This window comes from Dipodomys merriami, unplaced genomic scaffold (genome assembly GCF_024711535.1).
Source record: "Dipodomys merriami isolate MVZ:Mamm:240054 unplaced genomic scaffold, mDipMer1.0.p SCAF_1315, whole genome shotgun sequence".
In the NCBI taxonomy this organism is placed as follows: domain Eukaryota; kingdom Metazoa; phylum Chordata; class Mammalia; order Rodentia; family Heteromyidae; genus Dipodomys; species Dipodomys merriami.
Genome location: NW_027202622.1, coordinates 25,854 through 41,035, shown reverse-complemented (window position 1 = coordinate 41,035; position 15,182 = coordinate 25,854). Strand labels below are relative to the sequence as shown.

Sequence of the window (15,182 nt, the reverse complement as noted above, 5' to 3'; positions counted from 1 at the left end):
ACTACTAATGTTGAAATAAGATACAAGGTGGAAAATCATCCACCACCCCAATTTTCAAATTGAAAAAGTACAAAGGTTTAAATATTTGTCTGTCTAAACTAGGGTTCCTTGATCTTATTCTGGTCCGTGAAAAGAAATGCACAACTCCTTTCCTCATGGAGTTTGGAATGAATCCCAAGTTACTGAGCACAGATAAAGACTTTTTTTCTCTTATCTGCCATTGGTTAACACTAATAAGCCAAGTTACAATTCAGACAAAAGGTACAGCCATATTAGGATCACTAAATAAACATACCTCCTGTTCTTCCATTTCCAATCTGTACAGCAGGATGAAGACTTTTTTCATTTTGCAATAAATGAGGCAAATGATAATAAATACTTGGCACTTGAAGGGATTTTTTGCTTGTTAACTCTTTTAGTAGCTTTAAGGTATTATCTGAAATACAGAAACAATTAAGCCACAAGCCACAGGAACATCTTAAATTACAGAATTTGCTGACTTCATTTTTAAGATAGCGGTATTCATTCTTTTTACCTCTAACTTCTTTTTATAAAACTTATCTTTTAAATATTCAACAAATATTTATTGGTTATCTATCTTGTTCTAGGAATTGTGCCATGCATATGAAAATCAACAGTCATCAAAACACATACAGATCCTGCTTTAAAGAAACTTATAAATTCATGAAAATAACCCACAGGCTACCAGAAATGTGATATATCCTAACAGAGTTGAAAGACAGAGGAAAGGTCACCAACAAATTATTTTTAAAATGCTTAATATTTTCAGGTATATTATGCAATGGTCATTTATAGATATTCAAATAGTATTTTGAAGAATATTTAATGACATAGGAAAATTTCTCATGGTACAATTTCAAGAAAAGAAAAAAATGCATGGAAAAATAGACTAGAAAGAAACAAAAAATTGTTAACAGAAAACACCTGGCTGGTTCACAGGTGATTTATTATCTATACTATTCCATAATCCTACCCAATACTGTGACAAAATACATACTTATCATCAGGAAGGGAAGCAAAAGATGTAAAGGGTTCAAAAGTAAGGTAATAATTTCAAGATTAGAGGAACACTTGGTTTATCGATTTGTTTAGATTAGCAGGGTAATCACAAAAGATCACACAACTTTAGAGACAACTGATTAGAAACTTGTTTCATCCTAACTACTACATAAGATGGGCACAGAAACAGTAAAAATAATTGGTGTTCATTTTACTCTGACTTGAAGATCTCAGACAAGGAACAGGTTAGACATTCCCAAAAAGTGTACACTATGGAGCTGGGAAGGTGACTCAGTGGTAGAGTGCTTGTTTTGCATGCATGAGGCCCTGGGTTCAATTCCTCAACACCACATAAACAGAAAAAAAGCTGGAAGTGGTGCAGTGGCTCAAGTGGTAGAGCGCTAGCTCAGGGACAGCACCCAGGCCCAGAGTTCAAGACCTACAACCGACCAAAAAAAGCAAAAAAAGTGTACACTATGAAACCAGGTATCTTCCTTAAAATTTAAATTAAGAGTACTAATTAAGCCAGGTGCCCGTGGCTCACGCCTGTAATCCTAGCTCTCAGGAGGCTGAGATCTGAGGATCACGGTTCAAAGCCAGCCCAGGCAGGAAAGTCCGCTAAACTCTTATCTCCAATAAACCACTAGAAAACCATAAGTGGTGCTGTGGCTCAAGTGGTAGAGTGCTCGCCTTGAGCTGAAGAGCTGAGAGACAGCGCCCAGGTCCAGAGTTCAAGCCCCACAACTGACCCAAAAGAAGAAAAAAAAAAAAAAAGAGTACTAACTGCTTTAAATACTCCAATTCTCAAAAGGACTTCTGAAATGTATATACATTATATAGAGAGAGTGTATATACATATATACATACATATATGTACATGTCACAGCAATATGCATAAACAAAAAGTTAAATTTTAGTCTCATTTTGAATGCCTTAAATGATATGTCTTCACCATTGTCAATAAACTTATACAACTGAAAACTTATCTTGTTAGTATTCTCTTAACATCAAATTTAGCAATTGAGAGTCCCTTTACAACTCACTAGCACAGAAAGTTTTGTGTGCTTTTCTCCCTACATCCTGCTCTGAAGAGTCACAAATGAGAGCTGACAAATTATACAAGTTTTAATAACATACTCCAAATAACCCCTTAAAATAATCATTGCATAATGCAAAATATATCATTTGTACCTGAAAACTTATTCAATTCATCCTTACTTCCATTTGTTTCTGCTCCTACACGTCGGAATTGTTGTACAATGGTGCTTAACTCAGAGGAACGTTGGGAGATTCTGTGTTCAGCTATTCGGAGACGCTCTTTTAAAGCAAGAAATTCTCGTTGATAAGCAATTAGTTTTTCTATAAAAAGCAAAACCAAAAAATAAGTTTTAGTGTATCTTCTTTCTTCTTGAAGGGGAGAAGAGGGTCAAGACAGTTTCTTACTATGCTGCTCAGGCTGACTTTAATCCTGCAATCTTCCTATCTCAGCCTCCTGAGTGTTGAGATTACAAAGACATGCCATCATGCCCAGCTCTTACATTGACCCACCAAAGGAGATTTGTGTATTTCTTTAAAAAGAGAAGAAGAAGAAGAAAAAAAGAAAAAACAACAACCAGGTGCCAGTGGCTCACGCCTATAATCCTAGCTACTCAGGAGGCTGAGACCTGAGGATCACAGTTTGAAGCCAGCCTCGGCAGAAAAGTCCATGAGACTCTTATCTCCAGTTAATCACAGAAAAAATAGCTGGAAGTGCTGCTGTTGCTCACAGTGCTAGCCTTGAGTGAAAAAGAGCTCAGGGACAGTGCCCAGTCCTAGAGTCAGGCCCTAGGACCAGTGAAGAAGAAAGAAGAAAGAAAAAGAAGAAGAAAGAAGAAGAAGAAGAAGAAGGAGAAGGAGAAGGAGAAGGAGAAGGAGAAGGAGAAGGAGAAGAAGAAGAAGAAGAAGAAGAAGAAGAAGAAGAAGAAGAAGAAGAAGAAGAAGAAGAAGAAGAAGAAGAAGAAGAAGAAGAAGAAGAAGAAAGGAGGGAGGAGGAGGAGGGAGGAAAGAGAGAGGGAAGGAAGGAAGAAAGAAAGAAAAGAAAGAAAGAAGGAAGGAAGGAAGGAAGGAAGGAAGGAAGGAAGGAAGGAAGGAAGGAAGGAAGGAAGGAAGGAAGGAAGGAAGGAAGGAATCTGGGCATAGTGGTGAACATCTAAAATCCTAGCTACCTGGAAGGTGTTGTTAGGAGGATCTCAGTTACAGGCCAGCTCAGGAAAAGTTGGTTAGAACCTCTACCAAAAAAAAAAACAAACTAAAACTTGGGAAGTAGCTCAAGTATAATACTAGCAAGTGTGAAGTCTAAAATTCAGTCTTTAGTTCCATAAAAAGAGAGTCTGAAAACCTCAATGAGCTTACATATACAACAACCTTAATTAAACCACTTATTTTAATAATTTGAGACAATCATTAGTCAAGAAAACCTGCTCTGGGAAATAAAAATGGACTTACAAGGATGAACATAGGCATTAAAATAAGTATCAATGGGAAACAGAGAGACAAGTACACAGTAAGAAAAGGCCCAAGGACAGAACTGAGTATTCATATTCATACCAGCAGTGGATGTACAGTAGTTGAGGCAATGGGAGTAGAAGTTAAGAAAAGCCTAAACAATAGTTTTCAACTTTTCTATCAATTTTGCTAGCCTAAGGCTACTACTTTGACACTGAAACTAAAGTCTTAGAAAGGCTATTTTTATTTAATATTATAATCTCTACCTTATTCAAAGATAATTTATAAGAAACAGACTTATGAAATTAAATCTGCATGTTTGGTAAAGTTGGCCTTAAATCATCCACTGAGCACAGTAGCTCACACCTATCTATAGTCTTGATACTTAGGAGGCAGAAATCAAGAAAAATCTCAGTTTGAAGCCAGCGGAACATAAGCCAGGCACTGGTAGCTCACACCTGTAATCCTAGCTACTCAGAGGGCTGAGATCTGAGTATTGCAGTTCAAAGCCAGCCTGGACAGGAAAGTCCATGAGATTCTTACCTCCAATTAACCACCAGAAAACTGGAAGTAGCATTGTAGCTCAAGTGGTAGAGTGCTAGTCTTGAGCTGAAGAGCTCAGGGACAGTGCCCAAGCCCAGAGTTCAAGCCTCATGACCAACCAAAATAAAATTTTAAAAAAAGCTGGACATGGTAGCACGCACATGTCATACTAGCCATGCAGAGAACACAAAGAGGAGGACAACAGTCCAGGCCAGCCTAAGGCATACAGAAAGATCCCGTCTCAATCAATAGTTAAGCACAGTGACAAAAGCTTGTCATCCCAGCTTCATGGCAGTCTGAGATTAGGAAGACAGAGGTTCCAGGCAAGCTCAGGCAGAAAAATTCACAGGATTCAATCTCAATGGAAAGAAGCTGAGTGTGATGATATATGCCTGTCATCCCCATGATGACAGAAAGTGTAAAATAGGTGTATCATGGTCCAAGCATGTACCTGGGCAAGAAGCAAAACTCATCTCAAAACTATCAGTGAAAAGAAGGACTGGAGGCATGGCTCTGTGATAGAACAATAGAACACCTGTCTTGCAAACTTTGCCCTGATTTTAAATCCCACTACTGACAAAAAAAAAAAAAAAAGTTTTTTTTTTTAATTAACAGATAAAGGGAAAGCATTGCTTATAGCTGAGCATCAATTCATGAATGCAGAAGGAATGATGAACAGAGGAAAATCACCATTTCAATCACCATAAAAATGACTTATCGCTGGGCACCGGTGGTTCACGCCTGTAATCCTAGCTACTCAGAAGGCTGAGATCTGAGGATCACAGGTCAAAGCCAGCCCAGGCAGGAAAGTCCGTGCGACTCTTACCTCCAATAAACCACTAGAAAACTGGAAGTGCCACTGTGGCTCAAGCGGTAGAGCACTTGCCTTGAGCTGAAGAGCTGAAGGACAAGGCCCAGGCCCAGGCCTAGAGTTCAAGCCCCCATGACCGACAAAAATAATAATACTTGAACAAGAATAAAAAGTGAACCTCTAAGTGGAACATTGGGGGCTCATGCCTGTAATCCCAGCTACTCAGGAGGTGGAGATCTATGGATGAACCTTCAAAGCCAGCTCAGATAGGAAAATCTGTGAGATACATTATCTCCAATTAACCATCAAAAAAACTGGAAATGCTGCTATGGCTCAAAGTGGTAGAGCACTAACTAGCCTTGAGCACAACAGCTAGGACCAGTGCCCATGCCCTGAGTTCAAGACCCAGGACTAGCACACACAAAAAAATTACACAGCTAGGTGCTAGTGGCTTACTTTATAATCTTAGCTACTCAGGAGTGTGAGATCTGAGGATCTTGGTTTGAAACCAACCCAGGCAGACAAATCCAAGAGACTCTTATCTCCAAATAACCAGCAAAAAGCCAGAAGTGGAGACCTGGTTCTAATGTAAAACACCAACTGTGAGAGCAAGTTCAAACCCTAGTACTAGTATTTTACAAAAATGTTGTGGGCTGGGAATGTGGCTTAGTGGTAGAATACTTGCCTAGCATTCATGAAGCCCTGAGTTCAATTCCTTTGTACCACATAAACAGAAAAAGCTGGAAGTGGTGCTATGACTCAAGTGGTAGAGTGCTAGCCTTGAGCAAAAGAAACTCAGGGATAGTACCCACGCCCTGAGTTTAAACCCGAGGACTGGCAAAACAAAACAAAAAAATGTTGTAACTAGTAGGTGAAAGTCTGAAGAACAGAGTATATCAACTCAAAGTTTCTCCCCACAAAGTACTCATTTTTATGGAGGGACAGATAATTTAATTTTACAGTAGTAGAGAAACATGGCAGATGTTAACACATCAAGCACCTCCTGAAGTTACACATAGCAAAGGCTTGGCACGTGGCATTTCTGCTGAAATGCATAATCTGAATCTAATCTCAAGGAAGCAGCAAACATGACGGATAATGTATAAAACACATGGCTTATACTTTAAACAGTGTGAAGGTCACTAAAGACAAAGGCTAAGGAAATGCCCAAGACTAAGGGGAATAAACAGCAAAATGGACAGCCTAATCTTGAAGTGGATAAATGATAACAAGAAACTAGTGAAAAACAAATAGAGAGTACAAGTGATTCTGAGAGACCCGAATAGATTTTGGAATGTTTGAAAAGTTCCCTTGGGGAATTTGAGTCACATAGATTCCACTGTGGTCCCAGATGCTGTTCTTAATCCAAAATCCATGGCCACAAAAAAGCCATTTTCCACCTCTCTCAAATCCTTTGTTTCTATTCTATCCTTCTATGTCAAAAGAGTTTATATTAAATCTCCTGAACTTGACAGTTGTACTGTGGTAATGTAAGAGTAATGCCCCTATTCTTAGGAAATAAACACTAAATCATATAGGAGTAAAGAGGCATGTTTCTATTAATTACTCTCAAAGAGTTCTTAAGAGAAACAAATATCTATGTGACAGAAAGTTAAAAGAGTGTATAGCGGGCAAAAATATGTAACTCTTCATTTCTTCAAATTTTTTCCATGAAAATCATTTTTTAAGTGAGCAGGAAAATTGGATGGTAGATATAGGTTTGGTCTTTGATCAGTTCTTGGGTGGCAGTTAGAAATATGAATCCAAGTGTACTCTGTCTACATACATTTTCTTGGTAGTTTCTGAAACTAGCCTTCCAGAGAAGACAGCTTCACGGAGGAAGAAAAAAAACAAACAAACAATGCTTTTAGAGGAAGACTCCCACCTCTAATTCTAAAATGTTCTGATCTGAGGGGACCTGAATACACTTTTGGAAATCGGCCTGTGGACTCTTACTATCTACCTAAAGTCACAGATTTCTTTCTGTTCAGATGCTGTTCTTAGTCTGAAGTGTATAGTTATGAAAAGCTATTTCTCATGTATACCACCTCCTTAGTTTCCACCCTTCCATATTAAAAGAATTTTCCACAACATTGGGAGACAGTCACAAAACACCTAGAAAGCCAAATGTGTTTCTTAAAGGTTTCTAGAATTTTCTGCATTTATACCTTCCATATTTATACACTTTCTTAAGGAAAGCCATGTATTAGCTCCTGGCAGTTTCATTCAAACGTCAGTATCATATACAAAAAGTTCCTCCAATTACTATTAAGTTTTCAAATAACTCCCTATTTTCAATATTAGTAAGAAATCCCTTATATTTGCTTTGAGTCATTTCAGTTTATATGGGGGATCATACTAGGAAACTTAGGGACTCTCTTAACAGGAAGCACCTGATTCTGCTTAGTTTTGTTATTATAGACAAAATGTTTTTAATTCTAAAAATTTATACATCCAGATTACAAAACTAAAGTACTAAAGTACAAATCATGTTTTGTGAATCTAAGGTTCAAAACCATAAAAATTCACCAGATGTGGTGGTACATGCCTGTAATCCCAGCTTGCATTGCAAGTGATCTACCATTAATTTCTTAATTTTTAAAAATGTAAAGCTTAATAAACAGTAAAAATCTAGCTCAAAAGGATGTTGGTATATCATCTGTTCTTTAATATTAGACTAAACTACTTCACACACATAAACAATTTTCTTAAAAGGCACCAATGACTCAGATCTATAATCCTTGTTCTTCAAGAGACTGAGATCTGGAGGATCTTGGTTTGAAGCAAGTCCAAGCAGAAAAGTCCATTAGACTCTATCTCCAAAAGCTTTAACTGGAGATGTGGCTCAAGTGATAGAGGGCAGCCAAGCAACCAAGCCAAGCAAGTGTAAGGCTCTGAATTCAAACCCTGGCACAAGAAGGGGGGAGGGGGAAGAAAGGCAGGAATGAGGGAGGGAGGGAGGGACTTCTTCACAGTTGTTAAAATTCCAAAATTTAACAAGTTTTACATTTTAGGAAGTTACTACCTTTAAAAGTGTTTTTGATGGGGATGAGGAGAAAACTGGGAGAGATCAAGGGAAGGGGTGATAATGTCCAAAAAGAAATGTACTCTTTACTTGACTTACAAAAATGTAACCCCTCTATACATCACCTCTGTAATAACAATTTTTTTAAAAAGTGTTTTTGCTTAAAATCTCAGGAACAGTGCCCAGGCCTTGAGTTCAAGTCTCATGACAAAAGGGGGACAGAGTTTGCTTCATTTGTTTAATTTCACATTCACCATTTTTACAACCAATTTAAAACAGAAAGAAAAGGGTCTGGATGAGATCACATTTACAACCTCTAAATAACAAAATAAATACAAAAATAAGAACTAGATTCAAAAGGAGATTTAGAAGAACTGAAGACTAGAAAAGGCAGTGACACAGTCAGCAGGAATCCAAACAAAATAAGTTTAAAAAAAAAACAGAATTATATGAATAGACTATTTTAACAGAGAGCCAAAATTTAAAACAAGAGCAGATATCTCTGTTTCCTAAACTCTTTCCTACACAGAATCCATCTGGGCTTGTAAAAACAGGATTCTGGAGTCTACCTCCAGAGGTATTGATTCTATAGGTGAGACCAAAAATGTTCTAACATGTTCCAGGGTGATGTTGATGTTACTTGGACCACCCACTCAGAAAGAGGGGATGGCTATTATTGTCCCCAAGGCTAGACCCAAGCAGCCTAGAAGTAGAGTTCTCTCCCAGCTTCTCCTCCTCCTTCCCATTGGTCCAAATGTCAAGGGACCTCATTAACATGTTCAAGGCCAAAATTTCCAAGATTATATTTGGGACATTGAGGGGTTTCAAAGTATCCAGTGGACACCTATTTCACATATCTTCAGGAGTTACATGGAATTATCCCTGCCATTCTCTGTTTCCCACTAAAATCCATCGCATAAGCAAGGACTCTCAAAAGGCCTCTCTGAGATCAAAAGAGAAAATGGGGTTCAAAGTTAGACAGAATCATATACTTTACTCAAGTTACAATAAAGACCATAATGCATCCTATCCTCTCCCCTCTGGATAACTTCATTATACTTACAAAGCAGTTTGAACTAGTGAATGTATGATTGGAAAGCTTCTGGAACACAATCACTATTTCTCTAAGTTGTCCCTTAAGTAATATAATCATTAACAGTATAATTAAAAATAAACTTCTAGGTACAGGTTTAATAAGTTAAAAATCTATCTAGTGACCTTATAAAGCATACCTTATGACAAACAAATGATGCTACATATGCCTATGAGACACTTCCTTAGAAATATATTTTTTAATCTAAATGAAGGCAGTCATTTTCCTTGATTTCCCTTGAGGAAAGGAAAATCTTCTTTTAGTAATTTCATTAAGGAGCCACAAATTCCATTATCATAGTGAAATGAGGATGAAAAGTAAGTCGTGTAACTGAGGATAATACTCACTTGAATATACTTAAGATGTATGTCTTTTTTTTTAGGGGGGGGGTCCGGCCCTGGGGCCTGAACTCTGGGCCTGGGCGTTGTCCTTCAGCTCTTCAGCTCAAGGCTAGCGCTCTACCACTTGAGCCACAGCGCCACTTCCAGCTTTTTTCTTTTTGCTTATGTGGTGTTGAGGAATCAAACTCAGGGCCTCAGGCATGCAAGGCAAGTGCTCTACCACTGAGCCCCTTAAGTTGTATGTCTTAACAGTTCTTTATTGTTTAAAATATTTACTTTTAAAGATGATTTTACTCAGTCTTATTTTTTGAAATGCAACAACCATAAGAAACTTGGTTAAAAAATTATCAGAAAAATATTATCCTTGAGTACTTCAAACTTTTTTGTAAGCATTGTTCCATAAAACTGATGTTTCATTCTCAAAGGAAAATATAAAACATTCTGCATTCTAAAAGACATAATGCTGTCTTTTTATGAATAATTCTTTTTTTAAGTAATTTTGAATTCTTATTACTATTTACTTATTATTTTTTTCTTTTTTATGTAAATATATTTATTGTGAAAATACTGTACAGAGGGGTTACAATTACATGGGCAAGATAATGAGTACATTTCTTATCAAGCATTGTTGCCTCCTCCTTTGTTTCCCCTTCCCATTCCTTCCCATCCCCCCTTCCCCACACACACCAAAGTTGTAAAGTTTGTTTTCGACATAACAACTTGTACATCTCATTGTTGCAATGGGTCCACCTGTATCCCTATTTAAACGATTTGTTTTTCCCCTTCCCCTCCACAAATTATACCGACATCAAATACAGTGAAAGCAGGGGTTATACTGTGGGGGAGGGACATACAAAGCAACAAAGAAATAATCTTGTAAATGTGTAAGAAACAATCGCATGAAAGAAAAAAAAAACATTTGAATACATATCTTAGGGTTCATTTCCCTAACATCACCTTATCTTTATGAATAATTCTTAAGTCTGAGCATTTCGTTTCACATTAGGACCATTTTTATCTAAAAAGCAGAACACAAACAACCAATTCCACACTATGGAATAGTTCTACCAATATACATGATGTTCTTGTTTCCCCTTAGTTACATCTCCTTGTTTCTTTTATTATTTCACACTTTTCTTCTTCCCTCTCCCCATATTCCTTGATAAATGTCACCCTTTCATCATTCTCCTCCCTTCCTCCCAAACCCATCTATCCCCTCAAGTTACCTGGTTCCATTTTCACATATGTACATTGAATATTATGACTGTATTCACCAAACCTTCCTCTCTCCATTTGTCTCCCCTGGACCCTTAACTCTACCTTCACTCCTGACAAAGCATATTTCAGCTTCCTTTACCTCTTTTTTCTTTCATATTACCCCAACTCCCATCTACCTCACAATGTTCCAATGCCCAATCTATTCTGTTTTTTGTTGTTGTTGTTGTTATTGTTAAGTTTGATTTTGGTTTTGAGACAAGATCTCACTATATAGAAAAGGCTGGCCTGGGCCACTTAATTGGGCAAGCTTCCTGTGTGGTCCTTTACTTAGGATTTTTTTTCTACAATTAGTTTGTATGGGAATTGAACCCAAAATTTTGAGCATACTAGGCAAGCACCCTACCTGTGTGCTACATCCGTAGCCTCCAACTAAAAGATTTAAATAGTACCTCTGCCCCATCTACTAGATTAAAATCATAGCAGATATCATTTCCAACACCAATTAGTGCTTCTAGGCTGAAGCTCTCTCATTTTAACTATGGGAATTCAACAGATTCTTCAGTGTTATAAAAGGGACCTGGTAAACCCAAAGATGCCCAGCTAACAAACAAAAACCAAATAAGGGTCTGAATGAAACAACAGTGAGAACAGTGAGCTACTAGAGCCCTGGCCTCCCTTGTCCAAGTGCTCACATGCAAAAATCAAGTAGACCCATAAGAGTACAGATTAGTAGGAGTTTGCTTTCCTTCCCACCCCACCCTGTTCCTTTTTAGCCCTCAGTAAGCCCTATTCATCCAAATTTATCTATTCAGTTTCTATTTTGAAATCTATTTTGTTTCAGGTCTTTCTGTTTTTGTTGTCTTTTGCTAGAACTTTGTTTTCAGCTCAGGGCATTGTGCTTGCTAGGCCCATACTCTAGTGCTTCAGCCATATCTCCATCCCTTTTTGCACAGTTATTTTGAGATATACTCCTACTTTTTGCATGGGATGGCCCTGACAAAAAGGCCAATTGTCCTATTTTACACATTCCACTGGATGGACAGAAATATATCACCAAGCCCAGCTTTTTGGATTAGAATGGCATCTCAAATTTTTTGGGGGGTCAGAGGGGGGCGCTGAGCTGACCTAGAACTGCAATCCTCCTATCTCAGCCTCCTGAGTAGCTAGGATTATAGGTATAAGCTATTACCCCAGTTTAAAATTTTGTTTTTAAAGACGAAATATTTCATGACTTCTAATCTTTCCAAGGTGTTCTATAAAATAATAAGGTTTACAACTGCCATCAGAATTTAATAAATCTAAGTAGTCTCTTCAATAGTCTCTAAAGTAATACAGTGGTCCTTGCCCATCTGTGTTCACAACCTGGCATAAGCCCCACTCCCCATCCCAACCCCACCCCACTCTACCCTGCCCCAAGTACAAGCAGGAACTGTCACTTGCTTCCAATGAACTAAATATGGCAAATATAATGGGCACCATTTCTGGGATATTGTATATGAGACTTTATCTTGCCAGCATTCTCTCTAAAGATACCCCCCACCCCCACCCCCACCCCCAAAAAAAACCTGGATTGGAAGAAATAAGCAAGTAGACTGGAAGGTCTACAACAAAAAGGTTAGAACTACTTCCAGCCAACAGCCAGTAAGAATTGGTGCTCTGAGTCACAGCCACAAAGAAATTAATTCAGTCAACAACTTAAATGAACTTAGATGGATATTCTTTCTTAATCCAGTCTCAAGAGAATAATGTGGTAGCTGACATCTTCAGCCCAGCTCTCTAAGACTCTAGAGCTTTCAGAGCACCAGGGAGCTAGGCCCACAGAAACCATGAGATCAAAAGTTCATGCCATTTTTAGCCACTAGACTTATGGTGATTTGTAATGCATCCATAGGTAACGAATGCACATATATTATGGGATCTCAATGATCCTCTTTTCCTTATCTCTTAAAGCTTTCTGCAATCTCTTTGTCCTAAGAATTGTAACTACTCTTCAATTATTCCTTTTTTTTTTTTTTTTTTTGGTCCAGTCGTGGGGCCTGAACTCTGGGCCTGGGCGCTGTCCCTCAGCTCTTCAGCTCAAGGCTAGCACTCTACCACTTGAGCCACAGCACCACTTTCAGCTTTTTTCTTTTTGCTTATGTGGTGCTGAGGAATCGAACCCAGGGCCTCATGCATACAAGGCAAGCGCTCTACCACTGAGCCACCTTCCCAGCCCTCTTCAATTATTCCTGACAAAAAAAAAAAAAAGAAAGAAAATGAAAATAGAGCAATGTCAGATGCACAAGTTGCCAGGTGCTGACAGGAGGCTACTCAGGAGGCTGAGACGTAGGAGATTACAGTACAAAGTAAGCTCAGGCAGAAAAGTCAACAAGACTCCATTTCCAATTAACCAGAAAAAATGCTAGACTGGCTGAAGTGGTAGACCACCAACCATGAGCAAGAAAGCTAAGCAAGAAGGCCCTGATTTAAGTCCTAGTACTGGCTCGTGCACACACGCACTCAGAATGATGCACAGTGCCATTAATTAACCACTATTACATCATCTCCAATCTCCTATTGAGCAAACGATTGCATCATCTTTTAAGAGGGCAAACAAGTTTGTTGCAAATCTTATTGTAACCTTTGCTGAAGACAATTGAGAATTTGGGGTTGCTTTCTCCTTCCTTTTTAAAAATTTTCTTTTTGCACTCATTGTGGAAAGGAAAAAGAAACTGACAAAGGAAGACATTTTACATTTTTTTGATTTCCTTTGAACTCAGACCTCTTACTTGCTAGTCAAGCACTCTAGTACATTTAGTCCTTTTTAGTCCTAGTTTTCGGATAGGGTTCATATTTTTCTGCTCACGGCTGGCCTTAGGTCACAAACCTCCTACCTCTACCTCCCATGGGCCTGAGATAATTGATGTGCACCACAATGCTCATCTTGTTTTGTTTTTGTTGTTGTTGTTTTTTTGAGATAGAGTCTTAATATATTCAGAATGAAAAATGCTAATCTCTCACTTGCTAAATGACTCCATTCATATAACATTTCCAAAATGACAAAACCATAGTGATGGCCACAGGTGTGACAAGGGAGACCTCTGTAATGTTGTAGTTGCTCTGAAATGGTGGTTAAAATGATCTACACATGAGACAAAATGCTTATAGCAACATAACACCAACACCAATTTCCTGATTCTGATCCTCTACAGTATATAAACATAACTTACCACAAGAAGTAAAAGTCAGAGGAAAGCAGATGAAAGATTACATTGTTTTGCACTAATGTCTTGCTAAACTTATTTTAAAATAGTCTTTTAAAAGCCAAACAAGCCAGGCTCATGCCTGTAATCTTAGCTACCCAGGAGGCTGCAATCTGAGGATCAGGGTTCCAAGCCAGTCTAGGTAGGAGAATCTATGAGGTTCTTATCTCCAATTAACTACTCCAAAAGCCAGAAATATAGCTGTGGCTCAAGTGGTAGAGTACTAGCTTTGAGCCAAAAAGCTCAAGGACAGCACCCAGGCCCTGAGTTGAAGCCCCAGGACTGGAACAATAATACTAACAAAAGCAACAAACAAAAAAGAATCAATGAATTAACAGTGGTTTTAAGGAAAAAGTGGATGTATGAAATTTTCTTATTTCATCATTCAATTGGAAGTCCTATATCATAAAGTTATAAGGACCCAAACACCCTGGGTCCTTACAGCAAACTTGTAATAAGAATAAGAATAATAAGAATAATAATTCTTTCATTTATTACATATCTGTGCAACAAGATTTCCCTGATAGGTTCATAAGTATACAAATGCTGAAGGCTGGTAGACATACAAATGTGTTTAGAAAAAGATGGTATAAAAACTACTTCAATCTTCACTAGCCATACAACGGACAAGGGTCTCATATCTAAAATATACTTGGAACTCAAAAAATTAAATCCCCCAACAACAAATCCTCAAAGAAACAACTGCCCAATAAATAGGTGGGCTAAAGACTTAAAGAGAAACTTCTCTGAAGAAGAAAGAAGGATGACCAATAGACACATGAAGAAATGCTCAACCTCCCTAGCCATAAAAGAAATGCAAATCAAAACAACATTGAGATACCACCTCACCCCAGTTAGAATGGCTAAAATCAAGAACTCTAATAACAACAGATGCTGGAGGGATGTGGACAGAAGGGAACCTTACTTCATTGTTGGTGGGAGTGTAAACTTGTTCAACCACTTTGGAAAGCAGTATGGAGGTTCCTCAAAAGAGAAAGCAGTATGGAGGTTCCTCAAAAGACTCCACATAGAGCTCCCCTATGACCCAGCAATCCCACTTTTGGGCATTTACCCAAATGTTTACAAACAAGACCACACTAAAGCTACCAGCACAACTATGTTTATGGCAGCATTATTTACCATAGCTAAGATCTGGAACCAACCCAGATGCCCCTCAGTAGATGAATGGATCAAGAAAATGTGGTATATATACACAATGGAATTCTATGCCTCCATCAGAAAAAATGACATTTCCCCATTTGTTAGGAAATGGAAAAACTTGGAAAAAATTATATTAAGTGAAGTAAGCCAGGCCCAAAGAAACATAGGTCCCATGGTTTCCCTTATTTGCAATATCTAGTATATGTCTGAGTCAAGCAGAAAAGTTCAGAAAAAGTGATGTTAG

The 15,182-nt window shown here is 38.1% G+C and overlaps 1 protein-coding gene across 2 annotated transcripts in view; it reads right to left on the bottom strand.

Annotated features, from left to right (window-relative positions):
- LOC138825019 (alpha-1,3-mannosyl-glycoprotein 4-beta-N-acetylglucosaminyltransferase A) overlaps nucleotides 1-15,182 on the bottom strand; it is a 96,169-nt gene that overhangs the window by 57,326 nt on the left and 23,661 nt on the right. Inside the window, exons 2-3 of one of the 2 annotated variants that reach the window (XM_070019373.1) lie at nucleotides 2,212-2,379; nucleotides 296-436 (exon numbers count right to left, since the gene is read on the bottom strand). In XM_070019373.1, the coding sequence (XP_069875474.1) occupies nucleotides 296-436; nucleotides 2,212-2,379 (309 nt within the window). The remainder of the gene's footprint in view (nucleotides 1-295; nucleotides 437-2,211; nucleotides 2,380-15,182) is intronic. The other variant, XM_070019374.1, reaches the window with a different exon arrangement.